This window comes from Ornithorhynchus anatinus, chromosome 1, assembly GCF_004115215.2.
Source record: "Ornithorhynchus anatinus isolate Pmale09 chromosome 1, mOrnAna1.pri.v4, whole genome shotgun sequence".
In the NCBI taxonomy this organism is placed as follows: Eukaryota; Metazoa; Chordata; class Mammalia; order Monotremata; family Ornithorhynchidae; genus Ornithorhynchus; species Ornithorhynchus anatinus.
The window spans coordinates 149,477,808-149,495,453 of NC_041728.1; the positions used below are offsets into that span (position 1 = coordinate 149,477,808).

General features: G+C 44.6%; 1 protein-coding gene across 1 annotated transcript; it reads left to right on the forward strand.

The window, feature by feature from the left end:
• Positions 1–3,561: 3,561 nt before the first annotated feature.
• LOC114813131 (paired box protein Pax-3-like) lies at positions 3,562–9,175 on the forward strand. The gene is made up of 5 exons (XM_039914458.1): positions 3,562–3,750; positions 5,330–5,565; positions 6,868–6,997; positions 8,085–8,219; positions 9,087–9,175. The coding sequence occupies exons 1-5, from the start codon at positions 3,666–3,668 to the stop codon at positions 9,173–9,175; spliced, it is 675 nt and encodes a 224-aa protein (XP_039770392.1). The 5' UTR covers positions 3,562–3,665.
• The last annotated feature ends 8,471 nt before the right edge of the window (positions 9,176–17,646 follow it).

Genomic DNA, 17,646 nt, shown 5'->3' on the forward strand with positions numbered 1-17,646 from the left:
ATTCCAGCCAGTTTCTGGTTTATGTCATTATGAAGAATCTTGGGCTGCGACGAGGGGTTTGGTGCATAATGTAGGAAGGGGGCTGGAGCCTGGCAGGTCGAGATGCTGTCTCTACTGCTGCTCTGGATGAGAAACGATCCCGGTTCACTCTCCGTCGGCAAATTTCCGCGACGAGTAACCTGGAGAAATGGCAGAGAGCAGGCCTGGCTTGGAAACTTCCTGGTGGGAAAACAATAGACAGGAGGGCCGGACTGGTGAGGGAATGCCAGGATCTGATGGGAGGACCAGGAACAGACATGTCTCAGTTCCTGAGAAGTCTCCCACTCCTAGCCCTCTCCTCTTCCACCTCCCTTTCCCACCACTTCCCCTCTCTCCTGCCCGGGATATCCCGAACTGCCTAAATGCAAGACAGGAACGGTAAAATGCATAGAACCGAGCCGGGAATCCTAACAGAGTTGTAAGTGGCTTAGTACAGTGCTCTGCACACAGTAAGCGCTCAATCAATACCAACGATTGACTGCGGATAGGCTCGACGTTCCGGAGGAAGCAGACCGAACTATCTGAGACGTCCAGCGAGATCATATTGTCCAATTACTCCTTCGCCAATTTTCTTCATTATAAAGTGAGTTAGTGTGAACTCCTGAGACCAGGATTCGTTCCCACAGGGGAAAATATGGTTTTCAACAATCGTCCCTGGACTCTGCTTTTTGAACTTGATTTATAATGGAGCACACCGACACAAACACACACTCTTGGTACTCAAGGGCACACCTGTGGCACACACACATACAAACAAACAGACCCCGCTACCTAACCACAATATGGGGGAAACTCAAACTGTGTGAGTCTCAAACTTTTAGATCCTTTGCACCCCTGAGTTGATCCCTACATTGGTCTTCCGGCTTAGAGAGAAGAGGGATAGGTCATTTATCTGGTCGCTAAGCAGTCCGGAAGTTACATTTTTTACATTTTAATTTTAAATCTTGACTAATTTGCTATGCCGTTCCTAATTCTGCCTCGCAAATGAAGTCGTATCCGAGGAACTGAATGCATATATTGAAGAATACATTTGACCGTCACCCTCCATTTACTAGTGATCCGTAATCAGGAATAGTGAGAATAATAAAGGAAATTCTGTGCCTGGCAAATCATGTTGCTCTTGGGTACGTGAAACCTCACGTTTTGTTTTAGTTGGATCCAAATGCTTCATATTCTAGCATGCATCATAGAAAGAGAATGTTGCTTATTCTTTACATATTCACAAACGCCTTAGAGGGTCCTAATTCAAAACTTCCTAAAATCTTGTTAAAATGCGACCGTCCTCTGAAGCCTAAAGTCACATTATTTAAACCCACATTACAGGTATTAGTATAATTTAGGTCTATAATCTGTGGTCTGTAGCCGTAATTGTTGTGGTAAGATTAACCAGTACAATTTGGACGAGATTCACGGCTTCTCCCTTAGTGCTGTGATTGGCGAAATTAATAAGTAAGGACATTTTTCTTGTAGCCTTATATGCCCTTTCTAAGAAGCTTTCCTTATTTACATATTTTACCGTTGGGTTATTTTCTTTGTAAACAGAATATGCACGGTGATCACTTCAATTCCCCGTTCCCGGGGCATTCTGAGGTAGAACAGAGGAAAATCGTGCTTATTTTTGGTTGTTATTCTATTTTTAATGGTGCTGATTAGAGTGGAGTAGAGAAGGCTTTGAACATCTGGGGAAAAGATAACTCAAAATTATAGCTGACTTCTGATCCAAATGTAAACTGAGTCTTTTTATAACGGTGTCTAAGCCACTTTGCACATCAACTTCGGCTTTTTCGATCCCCCCCCCTTTTTTTTAAAGAAGCAAATCGTCCTCCCTCGCCGAGCAGATCCCTGGATCCTGGTTGATTTTTATTTTTTGAGGGTATCTCGTCCCATGGTTTCCTCTTAATTGGGAGGAGGTGAGGAGAGGGCGACAGACTAACGTAAAAACTGTCAATGGAGAGGAAAGTTAGAGGGGAGAGGGGGGACGGAGGCGGGGGAGGGGGGATTGAGCAAAGGAAAAATTCAAAAATCGTAAAAGGAAAGGGGGAAACTTTAAGCCTAGAACTCATTGTTTCCTTTATTTCAAAGGGAAAAACCTGAACGATTCTCATCCTTTTGATTGATTAAGGCCTTGAATAACTTGAGACTCGGGAGTGACAGTTCCTGAATAGACTATTGCAAATAAAGCGCACTGGGGAAAGCTGGGCTGGCACTTCAGAGTGTAAAGGAGGCGAGTTTGCTGGCACTTACCAAGTTATAAATAAAAGGACATGCACAATAGTACCTTCTCTAAGGACAGACAGTCTTTACAACACTCCTGGCGTCATATCCTGCTGGGGTCACTTCAGCTCCTAGCCAGACTTAACTTCTTTTATTTTTCCAGCAGTTTAGTTTGAATGCTACAATAAATTCCTGAGAACAAATGCTCGCGAGCAAAACCTAAACGTATAAGATGCATCTCTCCAATCTGTTTTTATATCTCTACCTCTAGATTTAGAGCGCCTCACTCCAGATTTCAGTTTAAAAAGAAAGGGAGACGAGGAGACAGTTGAATTTCCTCGTTCCCCCCCCCCCCGCCCCTCGCCACCCTCCTCCCCCTCGCCCCGCTCACTCGCCAGTTCAGAAAGCCCGAGGAGACAAAAGAACTTTATCAGCACACATACTGAACTTATTCCTTCAGTTTGTTCCACACTCTTTGACCAGAACAACGCCCACACATCTGAACGTTTACAACCCCCAGCCGAAAGAAAAGGTGACCAGAGGGAAACCGACTTTACGAAATCGCAAAGGTCGTAGATGGCTCTTTATTGGAATCGCTCTTCTCCAGTGGCACGGTGCCAGAAGAGTTTTATATCTATGTATCTATATAATCCCCAGCCGCTTTCTACCGCACGCTTCTTTTCCACCCCCCTCCCACCCCCCACGGCCCCTCCCCTCTGCATTTTCTCCTGTCCAGTCTCGCCTATGAAAGGACACTTTATCAAGGGAAGAGGCTACGCTCTGGGTCACCCTCCTCTACTGAGGCCTCGATTGTAATGATGAGAAGAGAAAGTTGGGGATTTCGCCCAATCAGCTCTTGTCTCTTCCAGACGGGACAGTCTCTCGCTTGGCCAATCGCAGCCCGGGACTCCTGATCAAGCTTTGGGTGAAAGAACTAATAAATACTCCAGAGCAGAGTTCCTTTCATTCTGTATCAACAACAGGAAGAAAATCATTCCTGCCACCTCCCCTGCCCCCCCCCCCGCCCCAATTTCATATCAAAGTCTGCTAATCCCCACACCGTGCCCGCAGATACTGTCCTTAGAGTGACTTGTGCAACTTTTCCCAGACTTGCACAAAACTTTGCTGTTGTGTTTTTGGGGGTTGGTTTGTTTTTTGTTTTTTTGTTTTTTGGAAGGTTTTTTTTTTCGTGTTGTTTCGGCCTCTCGTCTATCCTCCCTTCTTTTTCCGTTTCGGTTCGGGAGATCGGTCTAGCGGACAAAAGAAGAGATCGCAGTCCTACTCCCCCCTTCCCCCCCTCTCCCTTTTCTGAGAAGCTTTCGCTCTTCGGCGGGGATCTATATTGCCAGAGCTGATCTCTACTTTTCCCAGCCTTCACCTGGATTTAATACTAAAGGGAAGCTGTCTCCACGATGACAACTCTCGCTGGAGCTGTCCCCAGAATGATGCGACCAGCTCCCGGACAGAACTACCCTCGCGGCGGATTCCCATTAGAAGGTAAGTTTATCCAACCTCTCCCTCGGCTCCAGAAGACCAGATTTAAGCGAGACTTAGAGGACCAATTTCTTTAAAGAGCAGCAACAAAACTCTAAAATTCTTTGTATCCCTGAAGGTTTTTTTTTTTTTTGCTAGTTTTTCTTGCGTTTAGGGGGAGACAATTCTTAATTCGCAAACAGAAACCTAATTTCAGAATTGAACAGTCTTCTCCGCAAAAAAAAAAGCCAAACAAAACAAAAACACGCTGAGCACGTTTTATTTTTTTTCTGTCGAAAATGGAAAAACCCCCACAACCTTGCCCTTAGCGCGTGTGCACACACACACACACACACACACACACACTAAGAGGATTGCTTTTGTAACTGATCTTTTCTTTTCCTTTTTTCTGAATGCCTCAGTATAATCTCAGTCTTGCTCATGATCTCATGACTTGCAGACCGAACTCTAAAATGTGGGGGGACGGCCTGGGAATTTTCCAAACTCTGTTCCTACTGACAACTCTGAAAAACGATCACTGTTCAAATGTTGAATGAATATTCTTGACTGTTCTTGTTGTTCTTGTTTTTATTACTATTTTAGTCAGACCTCCAACGTTTTTGCCCGGCTTTAGGAAACTAGACCCAAACCGGTCCGAAAACTTGTAGAAAGAGCGTCCCAGACTCATGAGGCATTCTTAATCGTTATCGACTCACTTGCAATGCGATAAAGACAAGAAAGTGGGAGATTGATTTGAGAGGAGAGGGAAAGAGAAATAATATATATGATTATAAATTATTATGATTAATACATTATTATAATTATATATGAATATTGTCATATGCCTGATATATAGAGGGCATATCTGTGAAAAAATTATTTGTGCCCTAAATGTGTCTCCGAGACTCTAAACCTAGATGAGGCTTTGGCGAATTCACTGTGGGTTTGGGATTTGGGGTTTCTCTCTTCTTCTCAGGAAGGGAAGTGTAACAGGTGAACGGCTCCCCACGGACCTGGGCCTGCTTTTGATATATTTTCCTGGGGGGTCACCCATCACTCAAAAACCCGAAGAGCTGTCAGCCAGCTCATCACTTGGCAAACGAGTACGTTTTTGAAAGAAGCCGGGGTGAGCGGCATCAGGTCTTGGGGTGTCATCCTCTTGTGACACGGCGATATGGTCAAGAGAAGTCCTCAAAGCCATCTTAGAACCTGCTCTCCTCTCTACTCGTCCCTCTTCCCACCTCCTCCAGGAGGGATGGACGTTTCACTGTTGACACGTTCTTTTGACCTTTTCCGGCTTACCAGACCCAAGAGAACTACAGAGAGTGTTTATTTGCTCCTGTATGCTCTAATCAGTCCGGAGAAAGTCTAAGGCCCAATTAGTCCCAGGCTACAGAGGCTACCTAGGCTACCTAAGCTACACAGCCTACGCAAGCGAAATTCGTTGATGTTGAGCAGATCTCCGAATGGTTGGGAGGACGAAGGGAACTGCTGATCATAGAAGTAGTTCAGAATTACATTTTTTTTAAAAAATCCAGCTCCAAGTAACTTTCTTTTTCTCTCTCCCTCCTTCTCCCCCCACCCCCTTTTTTCCACCCTTAAGTGTCTACTCCTCTAGGGCAGGGCAGAGTGAACCAACTTGGTGGAGTTTTTATCAATGGCAGGCCCTTACCCAACCACATCCGTCACAAGATAGTGGAGATGGCCCACCACGGGATACGGCCCTGTGTCATCTCCCGCCAGCTCCGGGTGTCTCACGGCTGCGTCTCCAAAATTCTGTGCAGATACCAGGAGACCGGGTCCATCAGGCCCGGAGCCATCGGGGGCAGCAAGCCCAAGGTGAGGAGGCGTCGGGAGTGCCTCGACCCGCTGTCTTGACTCGGCCCTCTCTGGCTTGGTTTAGAGGGCGATGCTTGGGAGCGAAAGGGCATCTCCTTCGGGGACAGAGTTCGAATCCCGTTCTCTTTTGTCGGAGAATAGATGCTGAGACATCACTGACCGGGGCTTTCGAACGCTCACCCGATTAAAAAATACCTTTGAATCCCCCACCCCGCAAAACAAATGCACCATGCCCCTTGCCACTGAGGGATGTGCGCTAAATACACATTTTAGAGACCCGCACCTGATTTTATGACACCGAACCCTGCCTCTGCCTACCTGTTGGAATATTTTCCCTTCCCCTTCTCAGCCTCCTTCAAATTCTAAGAGGACGGAAGGGTGCTGCTTGTTGAGGTTACCTTTCACAGAGCGTTACAAAGCTCCCCCGTGATGTTGGTACAAGAGAAGAGTCTCTTTTATTCGACCAGAAGAGATGAGAGAAGTTAACGCCAAACACACCTTTTGCACAGAGAGAGTTCTAACTCCGTGACGCTGGGGGAAGCGGGGGGTGGCTGGGGGAGGGGAGGTAAGGGAGTTATATGACCTTAATTTGTTGCATGGAGGAAATACCCAAGGTGCCAGAACACTTAACCTTCTTCTGCGCGGCACTGTGAGCTGGAGAGTTGAGGCAATTATCTCAATAACCTAACGAGGAATAAAGGTCATCGTTTTGGCGCCTGAATTATGCAGATTGATCACTGATCAACTTCTCTGAATACTTTTTCAACTCTCGGATTCATTCGCGTCCGCAGAGAGAAGGTTATTCATTTTTGTGGGCGTCGAGTTTCTCGATCGGTTTAAGACGTCTAACTTTCTAGGACCACTCTAAGGCCCCTCTCGTTCTACATCTTCCTTCTTTCTTTTATGTAAATTTCGTTTTAATGAGGTGTCGTCCGTACAGTAGCTATAAGAAGGGTTAATGATGACCTTGGATCCCCGGGCATTCTTTATTTTTTTTTTTTATAGCCCCGTTTATTTTAGTTAGCACAGTGGGTGGCTTGTTTCCTGTTTGACCATATGCACTGGAGTTGATGAGTCTCTTTCGTCCCCTTTAACGCCACTCCGCGTTCACAGTGGGCCCTGTTTCTCGCAACAGCGAGTTGTCCGAGGGCGGGGGGTCAGGGGGGTGGCCAGGGTCCAGCCACAAGGCCCAGGCTCCAGAGCCACTTCGAACCCCTTCCCTAGAGTCTCAGGAGGGGCCCTTCTGTTCTCCCAAATGACAACTGTAGCAACTTTGTGGCTCGTCTGTTTGCTTTATTAAAGCAGGTGACAACGCCGGACGTTGAGAAGAAAATCGAGGAATACAAACGAGAGAATCCTGGCATGTTCAGCTGGGAAATTCGAGATAAATTACTCAAAGACGGGGTCTGTGATCGAAACACCGTCCCCTCAGGTATTGAGACCCATTAATGCCAGGATGGTCCCAGGACGATCGTTCGGCCAATAACTGCCCATTATTGATCGACGCTATTTGCAGTCCGTCTCTAGCCATCTCCTGTAGCCATAAAATATTTACCCAGAAGATAGTATTCCCTTTACTTTCGTGTCCTAGGGGTGGTTCGCTGAAGCGGCAGGGAGAGAGAAATATTAGGACGATTTAACGATTTCCCGAGCGGGTTCTAGTAAGTCAGGCAAAGCGGGACATCCAAGGTGGAGGCGAGAATGTTGTCGAGGCTCGATTTTAGAGACAGAAACATTTCCCTTTAAAGAGGAACTAAAGGCAAGGGGGGAATGTGTCACCCGGAACTTTTCAGCTTCGAGCAACGAGGTGATAGGTAAAAGTCATCGTAACAAATCCGCTTTGCCATTTCGACCTTCTGAAAGTTCCCTGCGTGCGTGAGGGTGGCACCGAGTGGGGAGGGAAGGCAGAGAGGCAGTTTGTTTTTAATTAAAAAGAAAGTACATATTTTTTTTTTCCCCTGCGAGAACGAGATATTTCAGGGCATGGATTTGTTTACCAGAGTGGGATCTGGAAAAAATAAATGAACAAGAGTTTTTACAATAGGAAACTATTCTGGAGTTGAAATCGAAACCCCTTATGCCCTCAAAAAAAGTCTATTTTTTTTTCTGTGAGGGGCTTCGTTGTGGTTCTTCCTTAAAGCGAACACAGTAGTTCAATGCGTTCTGATCTGCAGAGTTTTCTGACTGGAAGGATTTTCCACTTAGATGTTTAGGCTCCATCCACTCTTTCATTTCGCTCAGGGAAACCCTCCCGGACAGAAAAAAACCCCTGAAGCTTTAATTGTCCTGAATTGCATTGTACCTTTTTGTGGGTCACAGTGTTCGATTTGGGGAGGTGGGGGCAGGAGGAAGTGTGGTCACATTTCACCTAGATTCAGGAGGAGATTGAGTCGAAGGAACCGAGTGTCAAAGTTGAGAGCAGTTTCAGAAAGGTTGTTTCAAGGGGGAGTTGGCGGAAATTCCTCCTCTTTCCTGCTCAGTCCTGTACTAAAACTCTTTTTTTTTCCCTTTTTCTAAAGTGAGTTCCATCAGCCGCATTTTGAGAAGTAAGTTTGGGAAAGGAGAGGAGGAAGAGGCAGAACTCGAGAGAAAGGAAGTGGAAGAGAGTGAAAAGAAGACCAAACACAGCATCGACGGAATCCTTAGCGAAAGAGGTAAAAAAAAAAAAAAAAAAACCAACCCCCCCCCCCCCAAAAAAAAGTACAAGTAAAAACAATTTCCTTTACGGGGATATCGTGTCTACTCTGGAGGGGTTGTAACCTGGGGAAAGGCCGCGTATCTCTCAGCGATATCCTTATTTGTCGAAGGACAGGTGTTCAGCAGAAATTGTAAATTCAGCAAAAAGCAGAAAGATAAAAGTGGCCCTTCCCCACCTCATCCAGATCATTTTTTTTCTTCACGAATATTCCTTTTTCTGCACAGATGAGGCTTCGTTTGGGCACTTTTTCTCGCGAACTTTTTTTTTTTTTTTTGCACGCCCGTGTTTAGAACTTGGTCCCTTTTACTGTATGGGTTTATGTTGTATTACTCTGTTTTGGAAGTTCATCATAGCATCACTTTACATTGCTTTATGAGACCAAGTGATGAGGAGTAAAAGTTTGTGTGTGGCTAAAGTTGGTGAAACATTTTTGCATTTTGAAGTGAGATCAAAGTGGTTCCTTTTTCTGACACATCAGAAGAAGGGGGGAAAGAGAGGAAAAAGAAAATATGGGGGAAAGAGGAAGAGAGGAAGGGAGAGAGAGAGAGAGAAAGAAAGAGATATATAGAGAGAAAGAAAGCGAGATCTTCTTGTGAAGCAGGACCGAAGACAATGGAGTGAGAACTTCAGAATGTTTTTCGGATTTTGCGTTTGGTTTTTCAAGGAATTCTAAAGCTCAATCACCCTCTAAAATTTTGGGGATATGAGTTGAATCATTAGTTTATTTTACTTCTTATTTGACTACAAAGGGAATAGGTGTATGCCCGGGGACTGTGACTGTGCTGTTTATATCTATGCGAACTCGCAATTTTTAATTTTATAGAGATAGAAGACGAACAAACTCTTCATAAGTCGCACTACTGTAACGTTCCAAAGAGCAGCGCTATTTCAGCTGCATTATCTTACCTTTAATCTACTGTTAATTATGCTAATGCTCATTTATCCAGTCATTCATTCATTCAATCAATCGCCTTAACATTATACTTCTACGTTAATAAAATCGAGTCGGAAATAAAGTGGAAAGAGACGGTTTCCACTGCTTTTTTGATTTTGGGTATAGTCAAAGACCCATTGAATAATGCATACCTCATCCAAACCAAAATTCCTTCACTCAATCTTTCACTGAACACTTTGTGTCCAAGAGAATTAAATCATGAAATTAAATATTTGAGTTCGACATCCCTAGCAGCTTTCACTGGGCTGGCATTTTTGGTTTGCGTTCAAGTTTGCAAATTGGGCTGGAAGGTATTTTTATGGCTCATTTCAGTCGGGACATCGCGGAAAGTCAACCAGGCAATGCTATCGAGATGCCAGTTAATTTTATGAAGCGGTGCTTTCTCCGACCTCTTTGAGGCACTTTTAAAGCTTTTGCGTGTTACCATAGAAGTTAAACGGGTCTCTTTCTATCATTTCTCTGTCAGACAGAATTCTCATCCATCCAGCCCCGTCTACTTTAAGTTCTCCTGACATTTTCATGCATATGTCCAGATGAGGTTGCCTCAGTGAAACCCGACAGTTCGCTAGAAAAAATGGGGAGCGATAAAGCTCTCCAGGAGTAAAGAAGGGGTAGAGGTGAGAAGTTTGTGTATGTGAGGGGTGGGGACGGAGCAGGAGAAGGTGGTGGGAGTGGAAGGAGGAAGGAGAGGAAAGGGAGGAACAGATTGAGAGGAATACATATGTTGTTTTGTTGTTTTATTCGCAATGGGAGAGAGAAAAATCAACTGGTGATCTCAATTTTTTACTCGTTTCAAATTCATCTTGTGCACCTTTGCCCGAGTTTGCAAAGATCACTGAGAAGGACATGAGTTTCGATTGCTGCCGTAGGAAAGGTGGGTGGAAAAACGGGAAAAGAGCATAATCAAAACCAACAGAGGAATGATCTGCAGTCAGCAGAGAATCATTCTGTGGCTCTGGGCTGGTCAGAAAGGCGATACTATTGGTCCCAGTGACCAGGATCTGGGTACTTGTGGCTGGAAGCCTCCTACCCCTCTAGAATCCCCTGCCCTGCACATAGGCAGTGCAGGGAGAGGAGACAAAAAGTACCAAATGAGCTGGTCAAACATTTGTACAACTTTTCCAGCTTTTACAAAGAAGGCCTTCTATACACAATCTACACTTGGAGATGAACTTGGAAAACAAAGAGGGGAGAGTCCATTGAAACTCACACTTTAGCTTTGCCCAGACAAAGCTTCAGCTAGCAGCAGCTTGATGTGAACAAAAGAAGGCAACCTTTTTATAATTCAAGGAGAAAAGAAGAGAAAACAGCCCCACAAAAGGCCGAGAATAGACATTATGGGCTTGCAATGAGGGATGAATTATTCAATGAGCCCCAATAGCTGCTGCTCTGAGCAGTTTTATGGACTCTCCTCCGTGGAAAAAGTGGCTATTTTCACCTACAAAATGTTTCTAGCCTTTCTAGACGTCTAGTGATGCCGACTGCCATTCAAGGACAATTGTTACCATTCTTTAAAACCAGGGTATTCCTCGGGAAGGAAAAAAAGAGCTGCATTGTTAAACACACACCACACACACCACACACACACATTCATGCATACAACGCACACCCACACCTACACCCCTCCATTTCCAAGATAGAGTTCATTTGGACTAGTCAAGGAAGCTTCATCCTCAACTGCTTGCCAACAAAATATATTCAACGCCGGCAGAAGGGGAGATCAGTATCTCAGCAGTCTGGAGGAGCAGGCGGGCAGGATGCAGAGAGGCAAGAGGAAGGCAGGAGGCTGAAGGAAGGCATGGGGGTTGAAAGGCAAACGAGGGAGGCTGGTTCGCCCTTAATGTATTACAAAACACCTAGAAAGCGGCTGCTGGTTTGCTTTCCGTCTTTCGGGGCCTTCGTTCTTGCGGTCTCTCCAAAGGGGGATTCCAGAGGTATCCTGCCACTTCCCTAGTTTCCCTGGCGAGAGGAATTTCTCCACTGACTCGCCCCGGGCCTAAACTGGCCTCTAGGTGCCTTGAGGATTTTAGATTGGAGGGGCGGAAAGGCAATCCTAAAAGAGTGCAGAATTCCCGCCGGCCTCTTCCCAGCAACTTCGTGCCACTTCTCTCTTAGTCAGGCAGCACGGCTCAGTGGCAAGAGCCCGGGCTTGGGGAGTCAGAGGTCATGGGTTCTAATCCCGGTTCCGCCGCTGTGTGACTTTGGGCAAGTCACTTAACGTCGCTGTGCCTCAGTGAACTCATCTGTAAAAGGGGGATGAAGATGGTGAGCCGCACGTGGACCAACCCGATCCCCTCGTATTCCCCTCGGCGCTTTGAACGGTGCTTGGCACATAGTAAGCGCTTAACAAATACCACAAAGATCCCGGGCTTGGGAGTCAGAGGTCACGGGTTTTCACCCCGGCTGGGTGACTTTGGGCAAGTCATTTAACTGCTCTGTGCCTCAGTGACCTCATCTGTAAAATGGGGACGAAGACTGTGAGCCCCACGTGGGACAACTTGATTGAAAGCAGCGTGGCTCAGTGGAAGGAGCCCGGGCTTGGGAGTCAGAGGTCGTGGGTTCTAACTCGGGCTCTGCCACTTGCCGACTGTGTGACTTTGGGCACGTCATTTCACTTCTCTGTGCCTCAGTGACCTCATCTGTAAAATGGGGATGAAGACTGTGAGCCCCACATGGGACAATCTGATCGAAAGCAGCGCGGCTCAGTGGAAAGAGCCCGGGCTTGGGAGTCAGACGTCTTGGGTTCGAATCCAGTCTCTGCCACTTGTCAGTTGTGTGACTGGGGGCAAGTCACTTCACTTCTCTGGGCCTCAGTCCCCTCATCTGTAAAATGGGGATTAAGACTGTGAGCCTCACGAGAGACAACCTGATGACCCTGTATCTACCCCAGCGTTTAGAGGAGTGCTCTATACAGAGTAAGCGCTTAACCAATACCAACATTATTATTATTATCCCCCGCCAGCGCTTAGAACAGTGCTTGCACACAGTAAGCGCTTAACCAATACCAACATTATTATTATTCCCCCCAGCGCTTAGAACAGTGCTTGGCACACAGTAAGCGCTTAACCAATACCAACATTATTATTCTTATTATCCCCCCAGCGCTTAGAAGAGTGCTTGCGCATAGAAAGCGCTTAACCAATACCAACATTATTATTCTTATTATCCCCCCCAGCGCTTAGAACAGTGCTTGCGCATAGTAAGCGCTTAAATACCAACATCGTTATTATCACCCCCGGCGCTTAGAACAGCGCTTGCACATAGTAAGCGCTCAACAGATACCATTATTCTTATTGTTATTATTAATAAAAGTCCTTCCTCGGGCTGCCCCTGGCCTCTCCAAAGAGAGGGTCCAGGCGCATGTGGGCCCGAGCTGGGTCGAGGGTGTCTTTCCTTCTCTCTGCCCCTTCCCCCCCCGCCCCCGGGCCCAGCAGGACCAGCTCCCCCAACCCTTTGCCCGTCTCGGCCCCGGAGGACGAAGCTTCGGCTTCTCGGGGGGTGGAGCCCGGGGGATGCGGGATGCGTCGGGGTCCGTGGCGGGGCGGCCGCGGTGGGTGTGGGGGGCGCGGGGCGCGGCTCGGGGCGCAGCTCGGGGCGCAGCTCGGGGCCGAGGCGCCGCCACAATGGGGCCGGGCCCGGACATGCGCAGAGCGCGGCCGCGCCGGGCAGGGCCATCGCAGCCCGGCGGCCCACTCAATCGCCTCCTTTATGTCCCTCTTACTTTCATCTTGGCCCGGCTCGCCCCCCGCCCCCTTTTATTTTTTTTTTCTTGCCCGAGGCTCACATTAGTGAAATTTCTGCAACCTCCCCCTATTTCTTTTTTTCAAGAAAGCCCCTTAGCACAAAAGCCGTGACCAGTCAATAGAAGCAGTCCCTTCTCCTCCTCCTCCTCTTCCTCCTCCCCCTTCTCCTCCTCCTCCTCCCCTCCTCCTTCTTCCTCTCCTCCTCCTCCCCTCCTCCTCCTTCCTCTCCTCCTCCTCCTTTCTTCTTCCTTCTTCCTCTTTTCCTCCTCTTCCTCCCCTTCTCCTCCTCCTTCTTCCTCTCCTCCTCCTCTCCTCTTTCTTCCTCTTTTCCTCCTCCTCCTCCTCCTCCTCCCCTTCTCCCCCTTCTCCTTCTTCCTCTCCTCCTCTTCCCCTCCTCCTTCTTCCTCTCCTCCTCTTCCCCTCCTCCTTCTTCCTCTCCTCCTCCTCCCCTCCTCCTTCTTCCTCTCCTCCTCTTCCCCTCCTCCTTCTTCCTCTCCTCCTCCTCCCTCCTCCTTCTTCCTCTCCTCCTCCTCCTTCCTTCTTCCTTCTTCCTCTTTTCTCCTCCTCCTCCCCTTCTCCTCCTTCTTCCTCTCCTCCTCCTCCTTCCTTCTTCCTTCTTCCTCTTTTCCTCCTCCTCCTCCCCTTCTCCTCCTTCTTCCTCTCCTCCTCCTCCTTCCTTCTTCCTTCTTCCTCTTTTCCTCCTCCTCCTCCCCTTCTCCTCCTTCTTCCTCTCCTCCTCCTCCTTTCTTCTTCCTTCTTCCTCTTTTCCTCCTCTTCCTCCCCTCCTCCTCCTCCTCCTTCTCCTTCTTCCTCTCCTCCTCCTCTCCTCTTTCTTCCTCTTTTCCTCCTCCTCCTCCTCCTCCTCCTCCCCTTCTCCTCCTCCTTCTTCCACTCCTCCTGCCCCTTCTCCTTCTCCTCTCCTCTTCCTCTCCTCCTCCTCCCCTTCTCCTCCTCCTCTTCCTCCCTTTTCCTTTCCTCCTCCTCCTCTCGTCCTCCCCTTCCTCCTCCTTGTTCCCCTCCTACTCCTCCTTGTCTTCAGCCTCCTCCTCATCCTCATCTTCATCCTCCTCTCCTCTTCCCCCTCCTCTTCTCCCTCCACCTCCTCCTTGTTTCCCTCCTCTTCTCCTCCTCTTCCTCCTCCTCTTCTTCCTCCTCCTCCTCCTCCTCCTCTTCCTCTACTTAGGGTGATGCTTTTCCTGTTTGTGAGTTTTGGGAAACATTTTTGCTTTGTGCTGTAATGGAATTAGAGGACAGATGATGACTGTAAACTGGACACGCGACTACAGGCCACTAGCTTAAATATTTAGTTGCAATGTTACAATTACTGACTTGTTGCATGGGCTTTGAAGTGGCTGCTTATGAGTGAAAGGGAGTAAGATGCTAGATTTCCAAACTGAGGCTGTGCTTTGGGTTGGGATAAAAGTTTGAATTTTTTTTTTTTAAAGAGCATATGTGGTGGGCTCAATTCATGTGGTGGAAAGATCAGTTTTAGCATTTCCTTGAAATATTTCAAATATAACTCTCTTTGACACCTTTTAAATACTTCACTTTTAATTTCCCAGAGCAAAATGAGAAAAAACCCTCTTTTAACAGTTCACTGAGAACACTCTGAAATTTCAAACTCAAGAACACATTTTGAATTACATTTAGTAATACTTGCTTCCTTTACACTGTTCAGCTTTCCAAAAGTATTCAATTATTGCAACATAGAATGTAGCAATCTTGCAATTACTAGGATTTTAATGAAACCAGCAGACAATGTCATTAATTTTTAATTTGTGGATTAATGGAGAAGAATAATTTTTCATGAGTAGTAGTAGAAAGCCCAAATGGTAATCAGGAAGACTCACTTTCATCAAAAAACAGAGTCAGAGAGTAAATCGCTTCACATTATTAGTGGCTTGGTAGATATTTGCTCTTTTCTTGTACAAAGAATCTATTCCATCAAAAGTTTTTATATTGCCCTATAAAATAGCTAACTGTCTCAGAAATGAACCCAACCCCAAACTTTCAGATGTTAAAAACATTAAATTTAATTAATTAATATGCACTCAAAGATTACAATCTTTTAGATTATCTGTCAGTTTTTAGATAATGTAATGCCCATTAATTTAAATGTTATATTTTAAAATTTTCATGTAAATATATTTAACAGTTAGACTGGAAGCCCTGGGTTTTTTTCTATTGTTAATTGAGTTATGTTCATTTTCTAGGTCCTCTTTTGAAATATGTAAATTTTATTTATGCTTGCTAATTAGATGTTTATTTTTATGTTTGATTTACTTATTGACAAATGTTGGAATATGCATTGTGGATTGTGCAAATAAGTAGCACTCTTATTGAAAGATCAGTATGAGTCCTAGGATCAGAATAATACAACTGGGTTAAGAAAATGAGGCAGAAATGTCCTAATAAGATTTGAGAAGAAACTGGATGAAAAAAAAAAGTAAGGCATAAAGTGTAGTAACCTTGTGAGCTCAATTTCTCCAAGTAAACTTAATTTCAAAGAATTTTCCAGAGTAAAAATATCTTGGAGAAAATTATATTAAAAAAACTAACTTTAAAAAAAAGTCTTAAGGAACCCTAAAAACAACGGTTTATTGTGGTGTTTTTGTTTTTCTGGTTAATGAAAAAGATGTACAGTTAGGTGTGTGGAGCACATAATTCTATCGCATTCCCCCTGAGGTTCTGCTGCCCCATGCTGTTAAAGTAATCCTCTTTAAAATCCACATTACTAAAAGAAGCCCCCAAACTTGTTAATAACAACAAAGTCACTACGGGCATATTACAATTAAACTGTGATTTAATGTGAAGTGATCAGAATAATTAGTGGTTGAAGGCTGATGCAGTTCTATGACAGGTAATTTATTTATGCGGGTAAATAAAGATTCAAGAACCATTAAGAATGTACATATATAACTAACAGGACACTAAAAGGCAATTAAGCAGTCAGTTTAATGTCTTATCTCACTGGTTGCTCTGTGGTTGTTTTACAACTAGGAATTAAAATCTGAAAAGGAAGTTTTCAGTGACTCTGGCCAAATATTGATTAAGTAGTTGTTTGTGGAAAGCATTGTTACACATAAAAAAGCCGGTAGCTCTACCCTTGTTCATCTTCTATTGTAACTGATTCTTAACCACAGAGATCAAAGCAGGATCATTTCAATTTATCTGTCTTAGAAAGTCCTTCTTTAACCACGAACATCTATGGATTAATGACCAAATTACATTGGAGAAATGGGAAATGAAAGTTTTTCTTTTGTAACTGCTGTGAAGAAATAAAGTAACTTTATTGTTTTAATGAATGCATTTTCATTTTTGAGCGAACTTCACTTTCACTGAGTTTGGAAGTGCGTAAAAATTTCATTTAAAAGTAGACTTCTTTTTTGGTATGGTTTAAAGAAAAAAAGGGCTATTTTCAATACTAAGCTAAGTGGTAAATAATTAAATATGCAGGTAATTGAGAACTATATTTGTTACATTTCCTTACATGTGTTTTCATCATCCTTGTTTATAGATGGCTAGATCTTTCTCATTTGTATTTCTGACCCCAGTGTTATAAACGTACAAACATGTTTGTATGTGTGTATATTATGTGTTATTGCAGTTTATTTACATCCAGGCCACTGTGAATCATACCAAAATTAAACTATACCCAGCTGCACAAATTAAAGGTTTATTTATCTTGGGTATTGCATGTTTTATCATGGTACCAAATTCCGGGGTAAAAATATAGCCTTGCAAAATATAGACCTTATAATTAAGATACTGAATGCAAGAAGAAACATCTGCATACCTTTGCTAACTTTTAAGGCTTAGTTTTTTGTCGCATAATTTACTGGCCTCCTAGAGGCATTTTTAGTTTAGGAATAAAACTGTGATAAAATTAGAAACTTTTTTGGTCAAAGCCCTGAATGGTTTTGAATACGTTTTTCACTTTATAGTCAAAATTATCTTTAGAAACAAATTATTCTTTGAAGAATTCCTCTAGTTGAATAAAACGGCAAATTTTGAGTCAGCACATGTGTTCAGGCTAATGAAATTTATTCAAAACTCTATTTTGCTTTCTTAACTTTTCTGAATCTATGGTGGTGTGTCTAGCTAGGCATGAGCGTTTCTAGAACTGATTATTTATCACTGTTGACTTAAATTAATGCGTAGCACTAAATCGGGTTTCCATGGAAGCTTTTATGATTGTTGCTGTCTGATAGCTATTTCTGCCTGGCCGTTTCAATTCAGTGATCTCTTCCCGGAACTCTTCTTAGGCTCAAAGAATAATGGAAGTTAGCATCACACCAAAATAAAACAGAGTTTAAGGGACATCTCAGAGTATAAATAGCTTAATCAATCTGAGCAAATTTGATTGATGAGGAATTGTTAGATGTTAAGAATTTTCCTTTAAAGCAATATGCATTGTGATTACATTGTACAATAATTGCAAAAGATGGATTATTTTTAATTCTCATATATCTGCTGAATCTGATTTTCCCAGAACTGAAATTCACTCTGTGGTATTGTTACTCTCAATCATGGCTGTGGGCAGGGAACATGCCTGTTTATTGTTGTATTGCACTCCCCAAATGCCTAGTACAGTGCTCTGCACACAGTACGCACGCAACAAATGCGATGGAATGAATTAGGTCCATTAACCCTTTCAGACCAGTAGGGGATAGTTTTATACATTG

Bases quoted from the DNA above. Each gene is read 5' to 3' on its own strand.
- LOC114813131 (XM_039914458.1), top strand. From the start codon at position 3,666: ATGACAACTCTCGCTGGAGCTGTCCCCAGAATGATGCGACCAGCTCCC. The intron at 3,751-5,329 runs GTAAGTTTATCC...TCCACCCTTAAG, and splicing joins CGGCGGATTCCCATTAGAAG to TGTCTACTCCTCTAGGGCAG. The intron at 6,998-8,084 runs GTATTGAGACCC...CTTTTTCTAAAG, and splicing joins TCGAAACACCGTCCCCTCAG to TGAGTTCCATCAGCCGCATT.